The sequence below is a fragment of the Tripterygium wilfordii genome, chromosome 22 (assembly GCF_013401445.1).
Source record: "Tripterygium wilfordii isolate XIE 37 chromosome 22, ASM1340144v1, whole genome shotgun sequence".
NCBI lineage: Eukaryota > Viridiplantae > Streptophyta > Magnoliopsida > Celastrales > Celastraceae > Tripterygium > Tripterygium wilfordii.
Window position 1 is genome coordinate 5187505 of NC_052253.1, and position 22302 is coordinate 5209806.

Genomic DNA, 22302 nt, shown 5'->3' on the forward strand with positions numbered 1-22302 from the left:
TTATAATGCGAATTGGGCAGAATGCATTGATAGTAGACGATCAGTAGTAATAGGCTAGCTATTGCATAAAACTGGGTAATTCCATAATATCTTAGAAATCAAAGAAGCAAAGTTTAGTGTCTAGGTCACCGGCAGAAGCAGAAGCAGATCGAGCACAGAGCAATTGCAGCTACAGCAAGTGAGCTGAGAGCTGGATATCAAGTCTATTCATAGAATTAAACATGCATCCAGAAGGAATACCCTATGACCATACACTGTGACAACTAAGCATCAATTTACATAGAAAAACAATCTGGTTATTAGGGCTTGCTTTATTCTAAGGCTTTTCTAACTTGGGCTTACATCCTACATGGGCTATGTTATGTCAGTTGGGCCTGGTATTCATTTCCTAGCCCACATTCGTTATTCAACCAAACGGATCATTTCAATGTAATTTGAATTATATTACGTCATTCAAATTTGTCCCAACACTACCTCTCAGTGCTGTCAAATTACTATTGTATATATATATACTCCTACTGGATTTGTAGTCGTAGTAGTAAGATTGCACATTCAATGAGGATTTCTTGTTCTCTTCACCCTTCTTCTTCTCCTTCATCTCTTCACCAGTCTTGATTTGGTGCTTATAAAAAAAAATAGCATGCATGTAGGATGTAAGCCCAAGTTCGTGTACTGAACCAACTCAACAGATTTTAGCTGCTTCACGAGATCATGAGCAGGGTTTGGATTATCCATTTGTTGCTTACTTTCACCCAGGAATAAAGATTCGTCTCCCCAGTGGATTGTAAAACTCTGATAGCTAATCAATGTCCTACGTGCTCAAATAGTTTTCACCCAAACAAATGGAGCGCAAGTAGTCTACCATAAGAAAGGATTAGATTAGATTGTTGCAGGCCTTGAAATCTCTCGGTGAGATCAATGTACATTAATGCATTCAAAGTTTTCGAGTACATTCGGGACACGAAAAATTACAGGGTAGGAGCTCTTTCAGCAGTTCCAGCAATGACAGTAAGCAAGTTGTTGCCAAAAGGATCGCTGAGATGCTTCGCGAGGTTCTCGACAGGACCTTCTCCTGTTACATAAGCCTGAATGAAGAAACCTAGCATAGCAAACATCGCGAGCCTACCATTCTTGATCTCCTTCACCTTTAACAAAGCAGCCTGGTCTGGATCCTTTGCAAGCCCCAGTGGGTCAAAAGGGCCACCTGGGTGGAGCTTGTCCTCCAAGTCCTATGTCAGAAGGCAAATCAGAAAACATAATGAGACCGTGCTAAAAAAAAGATATAAACCATGAGCATACCACATACTAAGATTTGTTTTTGATATGCCCGATCCCGCTCACTATTGAGAACCTTGTGCATGGGAGTTGTTTACATTTTTACCATTAAGATTTTTTGTTTTCGAAAGTTCTAATAGCATATATATCCAGAAAGGACAGCATTTTTAATCTGTTTCCCCCTCACAGATCTTGGTCCCCTGCAATATTGCAAGGGATCATTTTCCCCGTTTTGTTTAAAAAGCTTGTCTGCCTCAATTGGGACTGGTAATGCACAGAGACAATATGAACTATCTATTGGATTTTCCCTTCTAATTAGTTAGATAGAGTAGTTTTAAATGAATCTGTGTTGCTTAAGCAGATTCAGTAACAGATACAGGATGTATATACACTATGATCAGTTTATCATTCGCTATCAATTGATTGTAAAACAAGAGGGAAGCATTTCTAAGGGTTAAAAGAGAGGACCAATAACCTATATGCTAGTCGGGTCGTGCCAATGACCAAAGATAAGATTTAGAAATGTATAGCATACCAAGCCATTAATAATTCTGTAGTACTCGGCACCACCAACAAGAACAATCTCAGCAATGACAGCAGCAATGAGGTTGATGGGGATGGGCTTTCCAAAGTAATTCAATGTGTTTCCATCAAGGAGAAGAGCTCCTGTCTGCATTCATGCCAAGCAAACAAACAAAAAAAAAAAGTGTCACAAGCTCTAAGCTTGTCTAATTTTACAGCAATATCATTTGCGACTTCGAGAAGCAGAAATGAAAATGAAGTTGCAGACCTTGAACCATACTGCTTCGGGGCCACAGTTGGCACCGTACTTGTTGAAGGCTTCGGGGATGATGAAACCAGCTGCACCAAGCATTGCCCATCTTCCGTGAATCAACTCATATGCCTGATACCTGCAACCCATAAATATATATAATTGGTTAGCTTAATTTGCTGAATTTGCGCAAATTCTAATGCAATCATAAAGAGAGTTGTGCTTAATTACTTTTCGAAGTCTTGGGGCTTCTTACTGAGACCGAAAGGATCATAACCATAACTGCAGGTATGCAATTGCCAATCAACAATGTTACCAACTAATTAATCAGAGACTCCTTCAAGGTCCAACAAACAGTTAAAAGTTCCAAAACCCAGAAAAAGAAACGAAAGAAAAGAGAAAAAAGAGCAACACATTCTTACTCTCCAGGAACTTCTCCGGTCAGGTACTCTGGAATCTCAGACCGGTCCAACAGTCCGTCCGGCAAGAAAATCCTCCTGTCAGGACCTGAAACAACATGCATCCACAAAAATTTTATCATGAACATATGAACAAGCATCCAAATTTAACACACACACACACACACATATATATGCATATAGAGGCATCCACTTACCATACCACTTGGCAAGCTCTTCGTCAGCCGGTGAGACAGCAGCAGGCTTGGATTTTGGAGCTGCCTTCTTCTTAGAAAAGAGTGCGACAGTCTTGAAAGTTACCGGGTTTGATCCAGCTGCTGCAGAACGGGAGGCACCACTAAAATTGAGGGGGTTGCCGAGCATTTCAGAGACTCCGAGAGAGGCAGCCATCCTTTCTTGCTGGAGCGAGCGAGTTCAAAGATGGGATACTGGGACAGCAGAAGTTACAAGTAGAGAAGGATTATGGAGCTGGAGATGGAGAGGGGAGACGAGTACTGAGATACTATAAGCTTGAGCTGGTGGATGTGGAGATGCCACATAGGATTGATCATGGGTTAAGATTGGTTGGTGTGAGATGATCCGTAATCTGATGCGGAGCTTTGATTGGGTGAAATTGCTCATGTGGCAGATGACGGTGCTACTGTGAAATCCTCTCCCAACTTATGGATTGATTACATTTGGATAACTAATTTTGCTTGCCCTGTCCGCAATTATTTAAAATTTGAGTATCCACGCTTTGAAGAATTTAATGGTTTGGAAGATGTATCACATCATACCGTTGCATCACATTAAACCCCATTTTTGTTTTTCCAATATCAATAGGCATTCCGGTATTTAGTTCATCAGTAGGCATTCACAGCCACGTCTTTTGCACAAATAACATCACCTAATATATATACACACACACACATATATATATATTCATCACTTACGAGATACATAACCAATGTGATGCATAATTCTTTAATACGCAAATGAAACAAGTTAAATCTTATACAGTAGTGGATTCATATGAAAAACAGCTTGAGAACAGCATTTAGAAGTTCTAATCTAAAGCAAATGAACAACAAGATTCACAAATGAACTCATCTCCTCCATTTCTCCATTTCTCTGGAAGTTGCTTTGACTAGCTTCTTGGTATTAGTGACAAGTTCATCAATTAGAGAACTGATCTCATCCCTAATAATGCCAAGAAAGTTCATGTAAAAAATTTAAGCACCATATAGAATTATATACCTACCAACATAAGTTCAAGCTCATACAAGGAAACTTGACAAGCATATAGTGGATCAATCAAGGAAGCAACAATGCGAATTCACGAGCATGTTAAAGAGAAGTCATAGGCAATGTTCAGACCATATGCAGCAGTTTAGATATTAAAACAGTTACTCGATTTACCTTATAAAAGATATCGATTTGAGTATCAAAGTTGAAGAGAGAGTTCATTCATTTGCTTGATCATAATTAAATCTACAGGTTATACAGATCTTTCTAAGCGTTCACTTGCAAAAATGTTTATGAGGTAGCTAAGCCTTTTTGATCAAGAAGTTGGTTAAATTTTCAACATCCATTTCCATTTTGCAACCCCAATGTGCTCTAAGCTTCCCGTTCAACGCATTTACTTGGAAACTTGGTGAATATGGAATTAAGAATTCACAGCTGGTCATTCATAAATTTTATAAATTAAGGATTTTGAGTAGTTTCAATGCTTCTCATTGCTAACTCTGCCTTACAGAGGTTAAACTTAAACAAGCATATTTTTCCTTCCTGTTTTTCATCAAGATATATATTGCTAATATTCTGAAGCAGGGAGGCTAATAAGAAACACAAAAATTAAGCTTATGAGAAATAATTCAGTGCATCTAATCTACCAAAAATTACTGAGAGCTGTACTTACTGAGAAGGAAAATTTCTTTGACCATGAAAAAGCTTCCCAACATTAGAATAAGTTCGGTTATCATCATGAGCAATGCCCCGACCTGCGCCATACCCAAATCCTAAGCCAATACCACATCCAGCACCTATCCCAAAACCAAATTGTAGGCCAGGAATCCCAGGTCCAATTCCTGCACCTTTACATGTATATATACTATAAGAAAATATTTTTTTTTCCCATTGAAGAGGCTAAGATCTTCATTAAATAAACGTAAACATCAGTAGCAACATATCATTGATGGAAGCAACATTATCAATGACCATATCAAATTCAGCCACTGCACCAAAAAGGAGAAAATTTTGAGCAACACCATTAGAGGACAAGGATCGCATAGAATTGGCGTTCTGGAGAAAACATCAGCAATCAACATTACCATATACATAGACCTTTTGACAAAATATCTGGTGCAGACAAGTAAAACAAAAGAAATTTTACAAGTATACTCGCAGCCCACTTTTCAATATGAACCCATAACACATATTGGTAGCCCCAATTTGATTCATGTAAGTGGTAATCCCCCGAATCTGTATCCATGGAGATATCTAGGGGAGAAAACAGAACTGACAAGAGGGCTGTTGAGCACTGCAACTGTGATAGACATGAAACTGAGTACTCTCTCATTTGCTTTTGTTTTTGTTTTTTTTTCCTTATTTATCAACTGTTTTAGCCAGTATATGAGGCAAGAAAAAGAAAGAAGGAAAGAGGGGGCGTCTCTATTTTATTGTGTGTTCGCTAGAGGGGAAGAAAATGTAAAACTTTTATTCTAAAGTCAAGTCTAATTTTTCAAGGATTGCACCACTCATCTGATCCTCTCTCTCTCTCTCTCTCTCTCTCTGTCTTTTTGGGGGCAGAATTTAATGAATTTGGAATGGAGGATAGTTCATTCCCTTACAGCCAAATAGCAGAATAAATCCCCCCTCCCTCCCTCTCCTTTTCCCCCCTTCTATGTCACCACTTTGCCTCCATGAAACATTTCTTTACCCCACCAGCAAAAAGAAAATTCTATGTTCCAACATAGGGGATCGACAGAGAATTATTAATGATTCTAATAACCCAGAAACTGAAATGCCAAAAAACCCAATAAAAGAAATCACAAACATGGTCATATCAAGAAAAAAAGTCAATCCCAGAAAAAAAAAAAATCTTCACCTCCCATAATTCCGAGACCGAAGCCAACACCGCAACCGGCGCCAAAGCCGAAGCCGGGGCCGACCTTCCCAATCTCCTTCAATTTCAGCTCCGGAAGCTTCCATATCAACCCCTTCTCCTGCTCATCATCTTCATCGCTTCTGCCGCCTCCTCTCCTCCGGTTATTGTAGTTGTTCATCTCGCTCGCTTAAGGGGAATTCTCCTAGACCAATTTTAAGTTTTCCCCTTAAAATCGAACACCAAAGGATATATATGTCTTCTCTGCAATTGGCGGCTATAATGTTTGCCAGTTTGCCTTTTCGTTCCCTTTCACCACTCGGGGAATCAATCAGCTCGTGGAAAAAGAAGCGTACCTGGGTAAGTTTGTATTTTGCCTCCTCGTTTGAAAGGGACACATGGACAGATCACAGATGGACTCATAAGTCATAAGAGCGTGGGGGTTTTCATTTTTCAATGGGTTAGTTATATTTCTTACGAATTAGTAGTTATTAAAATTTTTATTATAAAGTAATCATAATATTTCAAAATAAGACAATTTAATCCTCGGATCAACAAATTTTGGTCAAAAAATGATAATATGGCTTTCAGATTAACAAATGCTTATGTGTTATTAATATATATAAAAAAAATTAAACTGATTTGGCAATATATAAGATTTTTCTTTAACAAAATAATATTTAAGAAATTGCTGATCCATGGCCATGCCTGAAGCAGGCGGTGGGCATGAGCACCATCAATTCGACGTCGCTGATGGAACTCAGACGTGGGCATGCAGATTTGGGCTCGTTCTGGTCTTGCCGGAGGCTAAAAGGGCTGACTTTGGTTTTGAGTATAAATGAGCACTAAATCCAATCCAACTTCAACACCAGCGTCCGCAACAATTTCACACTAATTCCATCGCCAATTAATTGGGACCGCTACTGTCAAGGTACATTTCATTTCAAGGCAAATTCAAGGCAGATATTCACATTTTGACATCTAGGTCTAATAAAAAACACTTAATTACCTTTCTATTCCTATCATTCTTCTTCTTGTTCCTCCTCTTTCTTCCTCATTTTTCGCTTCTCTTTCTTTTCTTCTCTCTATCTCTAGATTTGTTCTTTCGTTCAAATGTAGATCTTCAAATGTTGAATTTTCGTTTAGAAGCTCTTGAAATCTTATGAGTGTTAAATTTGAAAATAATCCGTACATGTGATTTCTTTCTCCTCTCTATGAAGGGTATCATTGCCAAAACAGTGTCAAAATCTATTTGTAGTCCAAATACTTGTTTTTATGAAGTATTTGGATTCCTTGTTTTTGTATATATCCTAATTCCAATATTGCATTTTTTTTCTTTAGTTCATACCAATCACTGTAAAGCAATAGGATTTCAATTACCATTGCAATACTTGACCAATCAAACGGACCCTTAGTATAAACACTTTCCTTTTTCAACCCACTCAATATACGATCACATTGAATCTTGTTCTACATGATAAACTCCGCGTACATGACTCTCCCAATCCCATGCACCTCAGGAAATTGCAAGACCTTTTGCCTATAGAAATGGTTCCAAAGAAGCTCACACGAAAAAAAAAAACATTTCTCTTATCCCAAGTTGCAGGGCTTTTTAAAATGAGTAGTTGCATGAATCTTTAATCTTTAGATAAGAACCTAAAAATTTCATCCATAAAGAAAGTTGAGTAATTTCAAACCATCAAAGTGTATCGTTATACTCTATTTGTCGTTATTAAATGTCTAAAATAATAGCTTATCTTCCATAGAACATTTCATACCAAAAGATGAACAAAGACCAAATTTTTAATAAATTGGACAAAAACGTAAAAGGGTTGAACAATTCCAAACTAATATGTTATGCCAAAGGAGTTATAAACTTATATGTTGTGCAAAAGGAGTTATAGTCAAAGTCGATCGTTAAACGATTTAAAGAGTTCAAACTGTAATTTGGAACTACTTTGCCACTACAGGGCTTGACAAAGTTTATTACAAAAGCTAGTGAAACAAAATACCATAATAATTGCCAGAAATGCAATTTGAAACTTCACAGTCCACAACCAAGGAACCAGCTCCGAGCAGGACAATGCTGACACTAATAATCAATATCAGTAGTCATCTCCCCTGGATATAACCTCTTTGCAGGTCGGTCGCAGTAAGATGGTATGCTCAAACTGCGAAACATAACTGCCTTTGACGTCACACAGAGGAGGATAAGGCTGCAAAAAAATTATCAGGGAATGAATATCTCCATCTGTCCGGATACAATAGTCATACTGAAGAGAGAACTTTGGCATACATATCACAGTTTGAGACTTTGCAGAAACTATATCACCTACGCATATTATTGACTACCAGTTTCCCATGCACTTCATAGAGATTTTATTGTGGCCCAGCTGCTATAGCTAAAACTTTCACCATTTCGTTTAAGCAGAACATGAACTAGAATGCAACTCACTCCTAGAAAACAACACACAGCAATCTTTTTTTCTTTTGTTTTTCTCTTTTGAGCTAAGCACTGCACGTGACAAATATCGGTCCGCTTATATGGTAAGCTACTCAGGAAATCCACTTAGACATTTGAGTTATCAGAAAAATTACTAGCAAGCACCAGTCCTAAAGGAGCACATCTAGCGTGTCCCTGGCCCGCTCATAGCGGAAGTTTTGTGCACAAGGAGTTTAGTCACATGCATGCAGCAACTGATGCCGTGCAAGTTACTTCACAGTTGGATGCTTCATTTCTAAGTAACAGCGCCTAATGCATTTACATCCTCAGGATTATAAAGTCAACCTCCCAAGTATTGGTAGAGCAATCACTAAATTAACAAACCCAATTTGGACTATAACAAACCAACACACATGCATGGCATCTGTCAGGCACTTGGTATTAGTTTATGAACTCTTCCTCAGATAATTAAAACTATAGGTCCAGGTGGCCTGCAAATGCAATTCTGATAACATGCAATTAAAACTCACTGTTTGAAGGTTTAAATACCCAATTATCCATTTCTTCTTCCAACCAAATTAGTAGCCAAATAACTGCACTATTACTAAAGGAGATCTGGAATCTCTCTAATATCCCTCCAGATTGTGTGGAACTTAATTTAAGTGAGGTGAAAACCTATCGTATGAAAGTTGCAATGACATGCTCAAAACAGACTCGGTCGAAGTTTTAAAGTATCAGTAATAATTATGCAAGCAAACAAGAGAGAAATACCTGAACAACGCCACTATCACACAAATTCTTCAGTGCCATTAAATATTTAGTCTCCCCAAGGCGGTCTAGATACCGCCTGCAGAAAGCCAACGTGGAAAAGTTCTTGTCAATTGTTGCTAGCAGCTGCTTTGCTCTGGGCATCCTCAAAGGAACGTAACCCACTTCAAAATTTTTCATGTAATGACTGCACTCTAGATCTTCTCTAACGTATCCTTTTCCTGCATAAAGCAAAATACAGCTAATATAATGAAATGTAACAAAAGACATTACCTGTTGTCTCTCACAACAAGGGTCAATCCCCCATCAAATGGAAAACACATTACCCGTTGATGCAAAAGTTTCAATGGCAAAAAATTCTCCCTCCTCCATCTTTGTTTGCTCCCCTCCTTTGACAATGGGAACAGACTTTCCAGCATGAATCTGGTAGCGCCCAATGCTATGTCCATTCAAGTTTCTAATACTTTTAACTGCAAATGACATTTTGAGTCCACAATCAGGCAGATATATATATATATCTACATATATAAAAAGACTAAGAAAAATTAGGCTGTGAAAAAACAATTTGTTTTGAAATTGGTCGCAGTTTATATGAAGCATTCACAAGGGAATGAAACCCTCAGATAATCAATGTCCTGTTTTGGCCATTTCTACAGCTGGGGTCAGACATTTGGCAAACTGAGTCCAGCCAGCATGCCAAAACGATGACCACTTTAAGCTTGCAAGTGTAAAGGTTATTAGAAAGTCATCACTTCTAGAGAAGAAAGAAAGAGAAAAGATATAAAAATAAGGGAAAACAAAATTTCACATTGGATTATGAGTCATTTTTGGATTCCATATGCATGGAAGATATTCCTACGTTCTACCATTTGAGTATCATTCTCTAACCCCCCACCCCCCAACGGCCCAACCCACCCACCCGAAGAGATAGGGCTGCCTGCGTTTCTTGAACCGATTGCTTCTTCTCACCAACCTAGCCTCCTGTGTTTCAACAGGCTTCTAAACATTAGATTGACAACATTATATCCATAGGAAAGCCACCAAGGGTATTTGGTTGGCAGCAAATATAGAAGGCGAAGTAGTATATAATTGCATTTGCATCCCTTTCATTAACATCTCACACGACTTATCCAAAACATAATCATTCATGATCTAATTATTGCACATTGTCATTTCTCAGTAAGAGGTTAGCTTATGATGTAATTGGAAGCCACCCCTTCTCAGTTTACCAACCTTACAACCATCACATCAGCCAACACTTGTGTGGCCCTCAACCTCTACCACACCTCTCTCCACCTGTAGCGTCATAACTAGTTAACTACCCTCCTCAACCTCCACCATACCACATTACTACCTTACTACCATCCTCCAGCTCAAGCTCCACCTCTACCGAACTATCTCAAGTCTCAACCCCCTGCCAGCTGCTCTACCACCATCTCAACAACTGCCTCCCAACACAGAGTCATCAACCTACATCCACAAAGTTTCCGTCATCCCTTTTTGATGCTGTCTTAGAACCCCAACATGAAGAGGCAATAAGATTAATAGTCATGTCCCACACTCCCACGAAACCAACACAATTCTTCTCCTCCTCTCTCAATCCATCAGAAGGTAACAATATTGGTATCGACCGAAAGGAAATCTTTTGACCTGGTTGTTGAAGCACAAAAAACAGAGCTCCTGTGCATCACACAGAGATCTTAAAGTACCAGAAGATATATACCTTGAAACACCTTTCCATTAATTTCGACCTCATAAGATTCCATGACCTCCTGGATTGCAGCACCAACATCGCAAAGGCGCACATCGATCCCACATTCCTAAAAATTAAAATGACTATCAGCGGCAGTCTTTTTCAAGTTTAAGGTGTCAATAAAATTAGTTGATTCCAACTAAATTAAAAGAGCCAGTGAAAGTCGAAACTTAAATAAAAAAATTCTGAGCATCAAGCAGCATTTAAAGTAGATTCTTGAAATCTCCGAAAGGCAGCTGTATATTTTTAAAAATTGTTTTCACAAGACCCTTATCCAGTCTCTCCTTGAGAGAGAAAAAAAGTGGCCTTTATGAACATGAAACACCATGCTGCAGACGCATAAACGTTGCCTAAGACAGACTTTTTAGTTCGCGTTGTGAGATAGAAACTTGGAGCTCATTTAGCTGTTGCATTTTGATTGGGATATTAAAGGCTAAAGATTGACCAAATAGTTGTTTAACCAAAAAAAAAAAAAAAAAAAGGAAACAAGAGGATGGAACTTGGAGCTCATTTAGCTGTTGCATTTTGATTGTAATATTAAAGACTAAAGATTGACCAAATAGTTATTTAAAAAAAAAAAGGAAACAAGAGGATGCAAGAATTTCTACTTATTACACAGGCCACAGCACAAGTTAAAAAATGTGAAACCGGAATATTGGAAGAACGCTTTTCACCATATAAATGGACCATTTCAAAAAACCAAAAGGGCAGATATCATATATTACATAGGCCTATAAACAAGTTTTAAGAGTCTTCAAATAATCCAATGGAAATCTCAATAATACTGTCAACAATTAGATCAGATAGCTTTAACTGTAAAAGACCAAATTCCAGCTACCTTGATACCCGTATTGGTGGCTTCACGTGAAGCTTCAAGCAATGGATCAAACATAGGGTTAAATGCCACCGTAAATGCACAATCAACTATATATCCTGTAATTAACAAACCAATAAAGAGTCACAACTCCAGCCAAAAAAGATAATGCCGATAGATAACACCCCTTAACCTTAGATACAACAGCCCGGAATACCAAGATTATGAGTTTACTGCAGACATGTGGTTTTAAATGAAATGAAATGAAATTGTCATAACGATGGATGAACTACAACTGTACAAGGCTATTACCATCAATTTGAGTTCCGAAGTCCAGCTTCATAACATCATCATACTGAAGCACAGTCTTATCTCCTGTATTTGGGGTCCAATGAGCAGCAACCCTGTCATTAAAAACTGATCCACATAAATTCATTATCAAACAAAAGAACAAAAAAAAAAAATTCTATAAATTCAAGGTTTACCAGTTCAAAGAGCATCCGGTAGGGAATGCAATGCCTGCTTGCAAACCATTCTCAGATATTAACTTGCGAACTGTATTCTCCAGGGTCTCACATAGGTCAATCATTAACATTCCAGGCTTCAAAATGCTTTTAATATACTTTCGAACCTACTTGAAAAGCCAAGATTATGAATCTCATGCTCCAAAACTAAAAAATAACATGTCATTTAACAAACGATTATTTAGAACACAAGACCAAATAGTAACCTGCCGATGAACTTCTGCCGCTTGGCGAATTGAATTATATAGCGGCTTCTGAAGGCGCTCCAACTCTCTCTTTTCTTCAGAAGTGATTCTCCATAAATTACTAAATTATGAAAAGAATAGCTCTCATTATTCAAACTTTCAAGGATTCCTACAGAAAGACAATAGAGAACACAAACAAGCACAAATATATGGAAATTTTGAATCAACCTTCAAACATATCTTCTGCGATTGTATCAATTTAGGAACTAAAAGATAATGCATTCATTTTCATTTGCACTTTCGGTTTCAAGCGTCAACCCAAACCCGCTACAGAAATATGTTGACTGCTAGACCAGCCTGAGAACAGATTAGAGCATCCTAATGGATCGATCAGTTGCTCCAAGTAAACACAAAAAGGCAGGAACTGACAATGGTCACTGCTGGAGTTGGGTTTCCTTTAGGTTCAAGTTTCCTACATGTGATAATTTCCTAGTTTCCTTTTGCCTTAAGTCATAGGCTATATATGTACTGGTAAACCTAAAGTTTGATAAGGTTGTGAATAAAACACTATTTATATTATCTACTACTCCTCTCTCTGCCACTGTTATGGTGCATAGATACCTGTCTTTGATTTCAACTGTCACCATAATGTTTCTGCTCATTGTTATATTAAGAAACAACAACAACAACAATAATAATAAATAAACAAAGATAAAGTCCATTCTCATTCCTTTAATCAGCGAACTTAGTTGCTTATTACAAGTAGTAACCCACAGCCATTGATCACTACTTTCAAAATATTGTTAATATCATTTTGCATGCATATTTCTGTTAATTGTTGAACCTGTAAGGTACCAGAAATAAACAAAAAGAGGCTACCATTTCCAAAATAAAATATATGATGGTAAGCAAGTCTAGTTATAAGTAATGTACTCACTCATCTTTGTACTGTTGAATTTCACCTTCAGGAAACTCCCCAGATGGGTAAAGCTCGGTAACAGGAATAGATGGTGGATCAGTCTGCTGCAGCACCTCCTTTTTCCTGGGAATTTCTAAGAGATGTTATAACACTTTCAAAAGATGCTAAACCCAAAGAGAGGACTATTGTGTACAGACGAGTTCCTCACTTGCTTTTACTTTTCTTCTTTTTCTTCTTGGAAACTTCTGTAAGAAACAGATGTTTGATGAAAAGAAGCACATAAAATAGAGAAATACGATTATCAATAAAATGATAAATCACAAGTGCACCACTTTTTGAATTTGTTTAGTTCTTTTTTGGCAGAAAGAGGATTCAAATCTGCAACTAGAATATTAACAAATTCACACAACTCTCAGTCAACAAAAGACAAATAGACAACTCTCAGTCAACAAAAAACAAATAGACATATACACAATGATTCAGGCCGGTTCAGGGCCAGAAAATCTCAGCAGGAAAAATAAATAAATTTGAGCACACTCTTCACTGTAACAGACACAAAAGAAAAGGTCTTCACCATCTTCCTGAGGATCCAAGTTATGCACTCCAATTGCCAACACAAAACATGTTCTTCTTTAGTAGGAAAATTTTGAAATTTTTGCCACAGCATCAAGCTACTAAGAAGTAAAACCATTAGAGGAGTTAACATCACCTTTGCCCACATCTTCAACATTTTCTAAAGTTGAAGCAAGTTCACTTGACTCTTCATTGCCTTTTGAATGCTTTGACACCACATTCTCTCCAACAACAGGAATTTCTGTTTTCAAATTTTCCTCCGCCATTATCAACAGCCTGCTACCGTAACCTTTTTCGAGTCAGATTTATGCAATACACTAGCAATGAACCACAAAACTTCAAATTCAAGGATGAGAACATACATCATGTAGTTGAAAAGGCGAGGACAATATAATTTAGAAAATATCTAATGCAAAATAGATATACTTAAATAATTGATAGAGAGCTGGAATTTACATAGAATAACGTATGGTTAAAAAAGCAAATTACTAGGTTCTGGGAAATCTGGACAATAGTTTGTTCTTCAGGAACTTGACAGGAGAGAGAAGAACACAAGCGAAAAATTAAAATAGAAGAGAGAGAGGTCCCATGAATTGACATAACCATACCTGGGCTGGTATCTTGAGAATCGCGGTTGGTTTGAGCCTGCAATCGGTCGATGCTTTCTTCCGATAGGGTTTTGCCTTGGGAGAAAAAAAAGTAGTGCGATGTCTCTCGACTTTCGACTTTAAAATCGTTCTGCTCTTGGTTTTAAAGCTAAATAACTTCGTGGCTACTGAGTAGTGGCTAGCGGCGGCTGCTGCCTTTAACTTTACTGGGCCTATACTTCTATGGCCCACACTTGGAATTTCTGCTGCCTCCAGTTTACGTAAAATTAAAGTCCAGTCCATCAAAAATATTTACAATTTAGTATAAAAATAAAAATATTTATTTTGTCAATCGGTTTAGTTTATGGGGCTTTTACAGTAAGCACCACAATTTGTACACATTGACTCCATCAGCATAGTACAAGGAGATTGCCTTCTTTACCCTTGGATCGATCTTGCTTTATCTGACATGATAATAAACCGGACATCCAAAGACCCTTAGTAAACTGTAATCTACATGCTCGCCTGATCACATCTTTGTAAGAGTCTTGCACTCTATTGTTGTCGACGACAATCTGTTAACTAGGTAACACACTATCTTCTTCAACAAGACATGTTGTTCTTTCCAATAAATTTATGTTCATTCGTTCAGCCGCTCTATTACGTTGCAATGTATATCTAACCATGAAAAACTCTTGGAACATACCATTTGTACCCACCCTTGTTTTCAGTTCTCAACCGCTTAACTTTCCTTCCAATCTATTTCTCAAGCAATACTTTCCACTTCTTAAGCTTTTCTCTCACGTCACAAACTCCTCAAAATTGAGGGGTTACAAAATAAGAGCGTTTGGTTTGTTTTCTCTTCTCTTTTTCCCGTGTTTTCTCATCTTGTTTCCGTGTTTTTCTAAATTGTACAACCACACGTGTTTTATGGTTGTTTTTCTGTTTCCCCTGTTTTATAAAATGAGCAACCAAACATGTTTTATGATTGTTTTCCTGTGTTTTCCGAAAATGAAAATAGAAAATAGGTGGAGAACAAGTACACCAAACAGACCAGTATCTGAAATGTGTTTTGTCCTAATGGAGAACGATCAAAGATGTCAAGTACCATTGACTGGCACACGAAATATACCTTCTTGCTCGTTCCAGTAGTTTGGCGCTTGCTGAAGTCCGCAAAAGGCATCTAGTTGGCCTTTTAGAGTGTAGACACAGAATGACACCGTATGCTTACCAACCACAGACAAGCAACCGGCCAGTCATTTTAGAAGAAAATTTTGAAAAATGGCAGCAGGAAGGATATGTTGTCAGTAAGGATAGTTCCAGCCATTCTGGAGAATGAACGTCCACACTCCATTTTGCCAATGTCATCACCATTGTATCTGTTTTATCTCAACAATCATCTAGTGTCCAACAAAATTTAAAAGCAAGGGAACAAATTCACAAGCTAGCTAGACAAACCTTTAATTTGTAAACACATTCATTCAAGCTTCATGACTTGCGCAAAGTTTGACACATAAAATTTAAGACTGTATGACTGCGTATCTTCAAAAATAAAAAAGGAAAAAGGAAAGGGAAACATTCATAGAAATCCACAGCCAGCTTCACAAAGAGGAAATACCAATGGCATTGGTATTTTCACTTATGTCTTAGCGTACAATTGATCAGACGCCTTGCTTGTGTTTTCTTGCTCAATTTTCACACTGGGTTCATCAATTGCCATGGGGTCCTCATTTAATGCCTACAAATATCAATGTCGAAGAATGAGCTGAAAATAAATAGGACGGGGGAAGCATGCTTTCAACATATATCCAAGTTTAGTTCATGTTCACCTTTGCACTTGCAGTCTCATCAGCTGTTGCATCAACACCTCTGGTTTGCTCAGAATTGCCTTTCTGGCTCTCCTAATGGACACAAAGACCAAGAAGCTAAATCAATGAGGTAGAATAAATTAAATATTGGAATAACATGGGGTGCTGCAGAGTCTTAATCCGATACTCCATAGGTTCTTGCATGAAAATGAAGAAAATGTACTATAACACTACCAGAAGGCAACTAACACAACAGTAAAAGAAACATGATTAGCAACTACAGTATAATTATCTAGGAAACAGCTTCTCCACATATTATTTGCGGGTAAGGTCTGCGTACATCCTTCTCATCCCGATCCTAATCCCAGCGGGAGCCTTGTGCACTGAGTTGCTTACCTTTTACCATATCTAAAATGTCACACATTTTTGTATACAAAAGGGAAGCTGTACTGCAGTGTATGGCGACATAAATTAGAAAAGCTATCTAAGCTTGAAAGTAGAACAATAGATATAAACAGGCTGTGATAGAATACCAATAAAAGTGCACTAATGGGAGAGTAAAGAGGTAGAAAGTGCTGCATGAAACATGGATAGCATTCATAAGCATTATTGTATTGCCGGCGTCAGTTCTTGCAATGAAGATACTGTAAAATAGACTAACAGCATAATCCTAAACTTCTGTGCTCTTTTTGGCAGCACCAACCATATGAGAGTAGGATGGTTTGCGAGACAGCCAACAAATTGTCATCTTTTGGGTAAAACCTGCAGCAAACTTGCAATTTCAGGGCTTTAATGTTTGGAGAAGGACAACTAGCATAACTGGGATTGACGCAACTTGGTTGGTGGGAAAGTATATGGAAATTGTAGAAAATATAGACACCAGACAATAAATCAGATTGTTGGAATCATTGTTAGAGAGCATTACTGTATGAGAGCTTATGCTATAGCAAAGGGTTGGGTTGGGATTGATTACAGAATTAAAATCAGGCAATGTACAGTGATATGGATTATGGAATAGAAAATCTTGAATCTCCTATATATGTAAGATTCTGATGAGAGTCATTGTATATGTACTACCTCAACTATGAAGAGTAGTAGGGTTAATAGAGAATAAAAATTGATGATTTGCAGCCTGCAAGTCATTTTCTCTCTCCCTTTGGCTAAGAGCCGTTTCTTCTCTCTCCCTCATCTTGGCTTCTTCTGTCTTCCCTCGGCTTAACTCTCATCTTTTGGCTTATTTTTATCTCTAAATTCACTTGCTGCTAAACTCCCTAATATAGAGTTTATTCTCGAGCAAAACATATTGAAGTACGTGCAAATACAATATGTTTCGAATGAATTGGTATATTTTTTAAAGATCCTACATCTTTAGATGCAAATATTGCCATGGAATTCCCTATGGACGAAGAGGTCACAATCGTGAAGGACACTACGGGACAAGAAAATTCTATCATTCCATCTGAAGAAGCGAAAGTCCAAGATGAGAGTCCGATTGAACTTCAGGACTATTTGGATTCCAAAAAATTGACTTAGTTATTCCCCATGGGTTCAATGACAAAAAAAAGGTTGAAGACCCTAAATTTGGTTATTTGTAGGCTGTGTGATGTTTTCTCTCTTCCCTTGGCTGAGAAAGCCCTTCTTCTTTCTCTCCTACTTGGCTTCTGCTTACTTCTCTCAGCATATAACTCTTCTCACTTGGTTTATTTTTCTCTCTAAATTCACTTTCTGTTAAGTTTTGAATTGTGTACTACATAACATAGTATCCAGTGTCAATAGCTTCATGAACTCGTGTGTAAATTTTGGCTTTATTTGTTGAATGGAACTTCAGTGCAGAAAGGTTAGGACCATTCCAATGGAACTAAAAGAAGTTCATAGTCGAACGCAAGTTGAAACTTGGAGAGTTACAATATAGAAAGAAAAAGGCAATGAAACCCACAATATATTTTCTACACATTCAGATTTCGATAGATGGATTTGTCAACATGTATTAATGAAACTATTGTTTGTATGACTTTCCTGTGGAGCATTAAAAAACCGAAGTGACTAGTTCCAGTGCCAATAAAATAAAAAACATAATCAAGCATACCAGTACTTTTGGTTCAGGTTCAATTATTTCTCTCTTTACCCTGCTTGGTAGAGGCTTACTGCAAAAAAAAAGTAAGTTACTGAAATGCAAAGATGAAAATTGAAGAAAAACAACTAACTGGCACATGGAATTGAAAAATGTACCGGTCATCTTCATCCATGTCAGAATCTGGATCCCATCTCTCATCTGCATCCACTTGATCTTCATCATCCTGAATATTTCCACAATCAAATGGGATGTTATAATGAGTATGGAGCTAGTTTAATTTCAATTACAGGTCACATAAAAAGCTAGAACTAGATTATGGCATACTAGCGGCAATATGCATGATGTTGAAAACAATTTACAAAAAATAGGATCACTGCTGCTCGCCCGACAACGGGGCATAGTGTTACATTATTTTCTCTCTTACCCTCCATTCAAAAAGGAATATGTTGCCTCCCCGATAAACAATATCATGGTCACAAGATGAGTTACATAATTACATGCCTACATCTACAGAGGATCTAAAGAGGAAAAGTACAGCCGTCCCATTGCCATCCTCATAAACCCATTGCCAGAAACAATCAAACAAATGAAAAATGTGAACTTGCAGGCCGCCAATGAAATGTTAAATGACTACAAATTAGCTTCCCTGTGCTGGACCTGTATTTGGCAACTAAAGAGGCTTTTAGAAGTGAAGTTGTTGGGTCATCAAGAAACAATCCCGAAAACATAGGAAAAATACATATCATACTTACTTCGTTTCATCCCACCTAAAAGGATATTCTTCATAAGATGCTACGATGCTAACAACACAAATCCTTTTTAAGTAAATTGGCCAAGACATATTTCCCCCATCTTTTATCCTTTTTTGCTCCTTCCACCTGAGTAATAGAGCTTGTATTGTCCAAAAGTTCATGTAGCACGAGCCCAAATCATCTTAGACACCCCATGGTGGAAAAATAAATTTTCTTCAAAACCACATAATATAAATATTCATACAGTATTCAACATCTTATTTGAATCATCTTTTATTGAGTGCACGGATCAATGTAAGGAGACTGTATGAATAAAGAAACATGTTTGCACCCTAAGTAAACAAAAAAATAAAAAGCAAATAAAAACTAGCCAAAATACCTCAGGAAGCTTTGTGTCAGGTGGTCTTTCTTGGAATTGGACACTCGGTGCATGCTGAAGCTTTGAAAGATTATTGAGAAGCTCGTCACGTATTTCTTCAAGTAATTGGCGTGAATTTTTATTTTCCATGTTACTAGGGGCAACATGAAGAGTATAGTCCGGACCAAAATATTCATAGTATTCATGTTGGGGCATATTGTCTTCAATTTCCTTTCCGAGAGCAACCCCTGTCTGACTTACATATAGGAGGAAACAGCTAAATAATTAATTAAAATTCAAGACAAATTTTCCAGAAATTGAGTATAAAATAATCCACAAAACGAGTAACAATGTGAAATATAGCAGCAATTCAATGAATTTAAGTTGATAAACCACATCTTCCCTTGCAATTATCAGGCTCACCTTGGACCATATAAATATTCAATGATTTGTGACACATATTTATGGGAAACAAAGATGGAAAGAAAATGAACACCTAAACCAGGTAGCTGACAAAGCTGTTGTATTATTAGCAATACAGTAACATGATCCCAAGGCATATATTGGCAACAACAGAACTAGTACAGTTCATAGATATCACTATTCCATTCCCAACAATCACCCTAGTTTCTAATAAAAGGACATTGGACAACGACGACAGAAAACATTTGTGCCACTTCTACCACAAATGGTAAAGCCTTTAAACCGGCATCATATGACCAAAAATATCCGAAATTTGTTGTCAGTAACAGCCTTCTGATTAGTCGAATTTACAATAGTGATAGAAAACTATACCTCATAGCACCAACAACGAGCAACATTCCGGATTGTATATCCACCACCGCCTACCAGCAGCAATGGCACATTGAATGATCTCATAAATTTGACACACTCTGCATGGCCTTTGATTGAAAGATTGAAGCACCCTAACCTATCACCAGACAAGGAATCAGCCCCACACTGGAGAACAACAGCACCAGGCCTGAAAACTTCCATAACTTTTCCAATGATTGGTTTAAACAAGAAATGATAACTCTCATCATCAATCCCATCATCCAATGGAACATTAAGGGAATAGTATTTCCCTTTCCCATATCCAATGTCACGCACATCGCCTGTACCAGGAAAATAATCCCCAAATTTGTGGAATGAAACTGTCATGACTCTGTCAGTAGTGTAAAATGCCTCCTCTACTCCGTCTCCATGGTGGATATCAATATCCACATACAAAACACGCTGCAAAACAAATCAGGTAAGCATGAACCATCGCAATATACATCAGCTAGTGTTGTCACAGAACTCAAAATTAAAATAAACAGATGAAAGGGGGAATGTTTCTCTTTAACCTAGCACTGAAATCCATTTATCAAGTAACATGAAACTAAACCGCAAAAATCAGAAGTAAAATGAGAGAGAGAGAGCAATAGAAGACCTCGTGTTGCTTGAGTAGCTCCAGAATGGCGAGGACAATATCATTTACATAGCAGAATCCAGAAGCCTCACACTTCTTGGCATGATGAAGGCCACCGGCCCAATTGATGGCGATATCGCAGCCATGGTTGAGCTTGACGGCACCACCAACAGAGCCGCCAGCATAAGTTTGACAGAAGGAGTAGAGGCCATCGAAGACAGGGCAATCCTCGCCGACATTAAATCGCTTGAGCTGGCGGAGCAGATCCTGCTGGGTTTCGGGGGTAATCGTACGAAGGAAAGAGATATAATCGTCGGCGTGAAAGCGACAGAGGTCTCGGTCCTTAGCAGGAAAGGGCTTGAGAACCTGCATGTCTTGGAGGAGTCCGTAGTGGGCGAGGAGGGCGTGGGTCATACGGATGCGGTGGGGCTTCATAGGGTGGCCCTGGCCGTAATAGTAGTTTCCAACTTCTGGGTCGTAGAAATAGCACACCTTTCTCTTCACCCCATCTGGTCCCGAGGGCAGAGAATTACCTCCGGTATCCATCGATTTCAACCTAGGAAACTAAGGAGGAGACGGCGAACAACCTAGAAAAACTCAACTGGCTGAAAAGCAAAACTTCACCAAATCAAACAGAAACAGAAGTAATTGCAAAGCTCTAACCTTTGAATAACAATGTTCGCTCCAACAAACAACCACTCAACCGATCAGTGGAAGAAGAAGACCTCCCTTCCGTCCCGAGTTTTGGGCATCCGCGTTGCCTACTTGTTACCAGGTCAATTTTGCTTCGTTAAACAACTGCTGCTCCTACCAATGGATTTAACAAGCAGCCCATGGGAAAAAAATGTGGGCTTAACTCAAGAATGGGCTAAGAAAGTGGTGGAAGGCCCAATGCTGTCTGCTTAGGGTCATATGTGTCGTGTCAAACATTGATTTTTCAAAACTCACGACTTTAAAACGTAATTTTTTTTAAAAAAAAAGTCAGAATGAATTCTTAGAACGTCATTCAAAGTTCAAACTACCTTGTAAGCCAAAATTTACACATGGAGGAACATGACAAGAGAACCCCACACAATACGAAAATAAATCTTTGAAGAGTAAACAACAACCATTTAACACGAAACACACTATGAAACTACAAGCAAAGAACAAAAACATTCCGAGTCTTGAACTGTTATTACCTTCATCAAAAAAATCAGCTTCTTCCTCAACCAAATACTTGGATTATCCAACTTCAAAGCTTCCTAATCCAAAGAGTGAGCTATAGCATCACCATGACAACGTGTATGCACCTAAACCATTTAAAACGCGTCTTATTAAGTCAAGAAAACCATGAACTTATAACACACGTCTACTAGATCTTTATTTTAATGATGGGAGACTTTCTTATTTATTTATTTTAACGATGTGAGACTTTTTAGTTCTTTATTTTAACGATGTAAGACTATTTAGATATTCATTTTAGCGATGTGAAAATTTTTCACAACAATATAAGATGCTAACTAGGTGATGAGGACTTGTTGACATCGAACTTACAGCTGTGAGCATGTAATAGCTAAGAAGGGTGAGATTTTAATATGCCGACTGTGATGCTGGATTTCATTTCATTGTTCATACACATCTCTTCAAACCAAGCAATCTCAACCAAACATGCACCACATTTCGAGTGCCATGGCATGAATTTTCCATGTATGAAAATGCAATAGAGGAAGAGAGTATTCAACGATTGAAGGAATTAGGTTACTTGCTACCCTTACCCTCCTTTAAGGAGCCAGTTAAAAGCAC

At 38.0% G+C, this 22302-nt stretch overlaps 4 protein-coding genes across 10 annotated transcripts; all 4 read right to left on the minus strand.

Annotated features, from left to right (window-relative positions):
• Nucleotides 1-859: 859 nt before the first annotated feature.
• Nucleotides 860-2935, minus strand: LOC119991788 (chlorophyll a-b binding protein CP26, chloroplastic). The gene is made up of 6 exons (XM_038838248.1): nt 2664-2935; nt 2470-2554; nt 2279-2329; nt 2066-2186; nt 1811-1945; nt 860-1229 (listed from the first exon to the last, which is right to left on the minus strand). Exons 1-6 carry the CDS (start codon nt 2854-2856, stop codon nt 969-971), a joined length of 846 nt encoding a protein of 281 aa, XP_038694176.1. The 5' UTR covers nt 2857-2935; the 3' UTR covers nt 860-968.
• Nucleotides 2936-3025: 90 nt separating this feature from the next.
• LOC119991790 (keratin-3, type I cytoskeletal 51 kDa-like) lies at nt 3026-5925 on the minus strand. Of its 3 annotated transcripts, none has more exons than XM_038838253.1 (3): nt 5552-5921; nt 4364-4538; nt 3026-3166 (listed from the first exon to the last, which is right to left on the minus strand). In XM_038838253.1, exons 1-3 carry the CDS (start codon nt 5727-5729, stop codon nt 3127-3129), a joined length of 393 nt encoding a protein of 130 aa, XP_038694181.1. In that variant the 5' UTR covers nt 5730-5921; the 3' UTR covers nt 3026-3126. The 3 variants fall into 3 exon arrangements, with proteins under 3 accessions (XP_038694181.1, XP_038694180.1, XP_038694178.1); XM_038838252.1 differs by lacking the exon at nt 3026-3166 and adding an exon at nt 3356-3645 and having other exon boundaries at nt 4364-4532; nt 5552-5925; XM_038838250.1 differs by lacking the exon at nt 3026-3166 and adding an exon at nt 3403-3645 and having other exon boundaries at nt 5552-5910.
• A 1471-nt stretch (nt 5926-7396) lies between these two features.
• On the minus strand, nt 7397-14298 carry LOC119991784 (methionine aminopeptidase 2B-like). 4 transcript variants are annotated; one of them, XM_038838239.1, is made up of 12 exons: nt 14136-14298; nt 13664-13803; nt 13163-13199; nt 12973-13077; nt 12057-12156; nt 11812-11957; nt 11639-11730; nt 11351-11445; nt 10483-10579; nt 9086-9229; nt 8763-8980; nt 7397-7764 (listed from the first exon to the last, which is right to left on the minus strand). In XM_038838239.1, exons 2-12 carry the CDS (start codon nt 13791-13793, stop codon nt 7654-7656), a joined length of 1275 nt encoding a protein of 424 aa, XP_038694167.1. In that variant the 5' UTR covers nt 13794-13803; nt 14136-14298; the 3' UTR covers nt 7397-7653. The 4 variants fall into 4 exon arrangements, with proteins under 4 accessions (XP_038694167.1, XP_038694168.1, XP_038694170.1 ...); XM_038838240.1 differs by having other exon boundaries at nt 13664-13806; nt 14136-14289; XM_038838242.1 differs by having other exon boundaries at nt 13664-13816; nt 14136-14274.
• A 1252-nt stretch (nt 14299-15550) lies between these two features.
• On the minus strand, nt 15551-21316 carry LOC119991783 (histone deacetylase 19). Of its 2 annotated transcripts, none has more exons than XM_038838237.1 (8): nt 21181-21316; nt 20539-21081; nt 19902-20342; nt 19128-19358; nt 18152-18219; nt 18009-18066; nt 15944-16015; nt 15551-15852 (listed from the first exon to the last, which is right to left on the minus strand). In XM_038838237.1, the coding sequence occupies exons 2-8, from the start codon at nt 21061-21063 to the stop codon at nt 15754-15756; spliced, it is 1494 nt and encodes a 497-aa protein (XP_038694165.1). In that variant the 5' UTR covers nt 21064-21081; nt 21181-21316; the 3' UTR covers nt 15551-15753. The 2 variants fall into 2 exon arrangements, with proteins under 2 accessions (XP_038694165.1, XP_038694164.1); XM_038838236.1 differs by having other exon boundaries at nt 20539-21104.
• Between the last annotated feature and the right edge of the window lie 986 nt (nt 21317-22302).

Bases quoted from the DNA above. Each gene is read 5' to 3' on its own strand.
- LOC119991788 (XM_038838248.1), bottom strand. From the start codon at position 2,856: ATGGCTGCCTCTCTCGGAGTCTCTGAAATGCTCGGCAACCCCCTCAAT. The intron at 2,555-2,663 runs GTAAGTGGATGC...ATGTTGTTTCAG, and splicing joins AGAGCTTGCCAAGTGGTATG to GTCCTGACAGGAGGATTTTC. The intron at 2,187-2,278 runs GTAATTAAGCAC...TATGGGTTGCAG, and splicing joins AAGCCCCAAGACTTCGAAAA to GTATCAGGCATATGAGTTGA.
- LOC119991790 (XM_038838250.1), bottom strand. From the start codon at position 5,729: ATGAACAACTACAATAACCGGAGGAGAGGAGGCGGCAGAAGCGATGAA. The intron at 4,539-5,551 runs GTGAAGATTTTT...ATACATGTAAAG, and splicing joins CGGTCTCGGAATTATGGGAG to GTGCAGGAATTGGACCTGGG. The intron at 3,646-4,363 runs GTAAGTACAGCT...TGGCATTATTAG, and splicing joins CAAAGAAATTTTCCTTCTCA to GGATGAGATCAGTTCTCTAA.
- LOC119991784 (XM_038838239.1), bottom strand. From the start codon at position 13,793: ATGGCGGAGGAAAATTTGAAAACAGAAATTCCTGTTGTTGGAGAGAAT. The intron at 11,731-11,811 runs GTAAACCTTGAA...TTTTAATGACAG, and splicing joins ACCGGATGCTCTTTGAACTG to GGTTGCTGCTCATTGGACCC. The intron at 11,446-11,638 runs GTAATAGCCTTG...TGTTAATTACAG, and splicing joins CTTCGGAACTCAAATTGATG to GATATATAGTTGATTGTGCA.
- LOC119991783 (XM_038838237.1), bottom strand. From the start codon at position 21,063: ATGGATACCGGAGGTAATTCTCTGCCCTCGGGACCAGATGGGGTGAAG. The intron at 18,220-19,127 runs GTATTTTGGCTA...GGAAATATTCAG, and splicing joins CTGACACAAAGCTTCCTGAG to GATGATGAAGATCAAGTGGA. The intron at 15,853-15,943 runs GTGAACATGAAC...TGATATTTGTAG, and splicing joins ATGAGACTGCAAGTGCAAAG to GCATTAAATGAGGACCCCAT.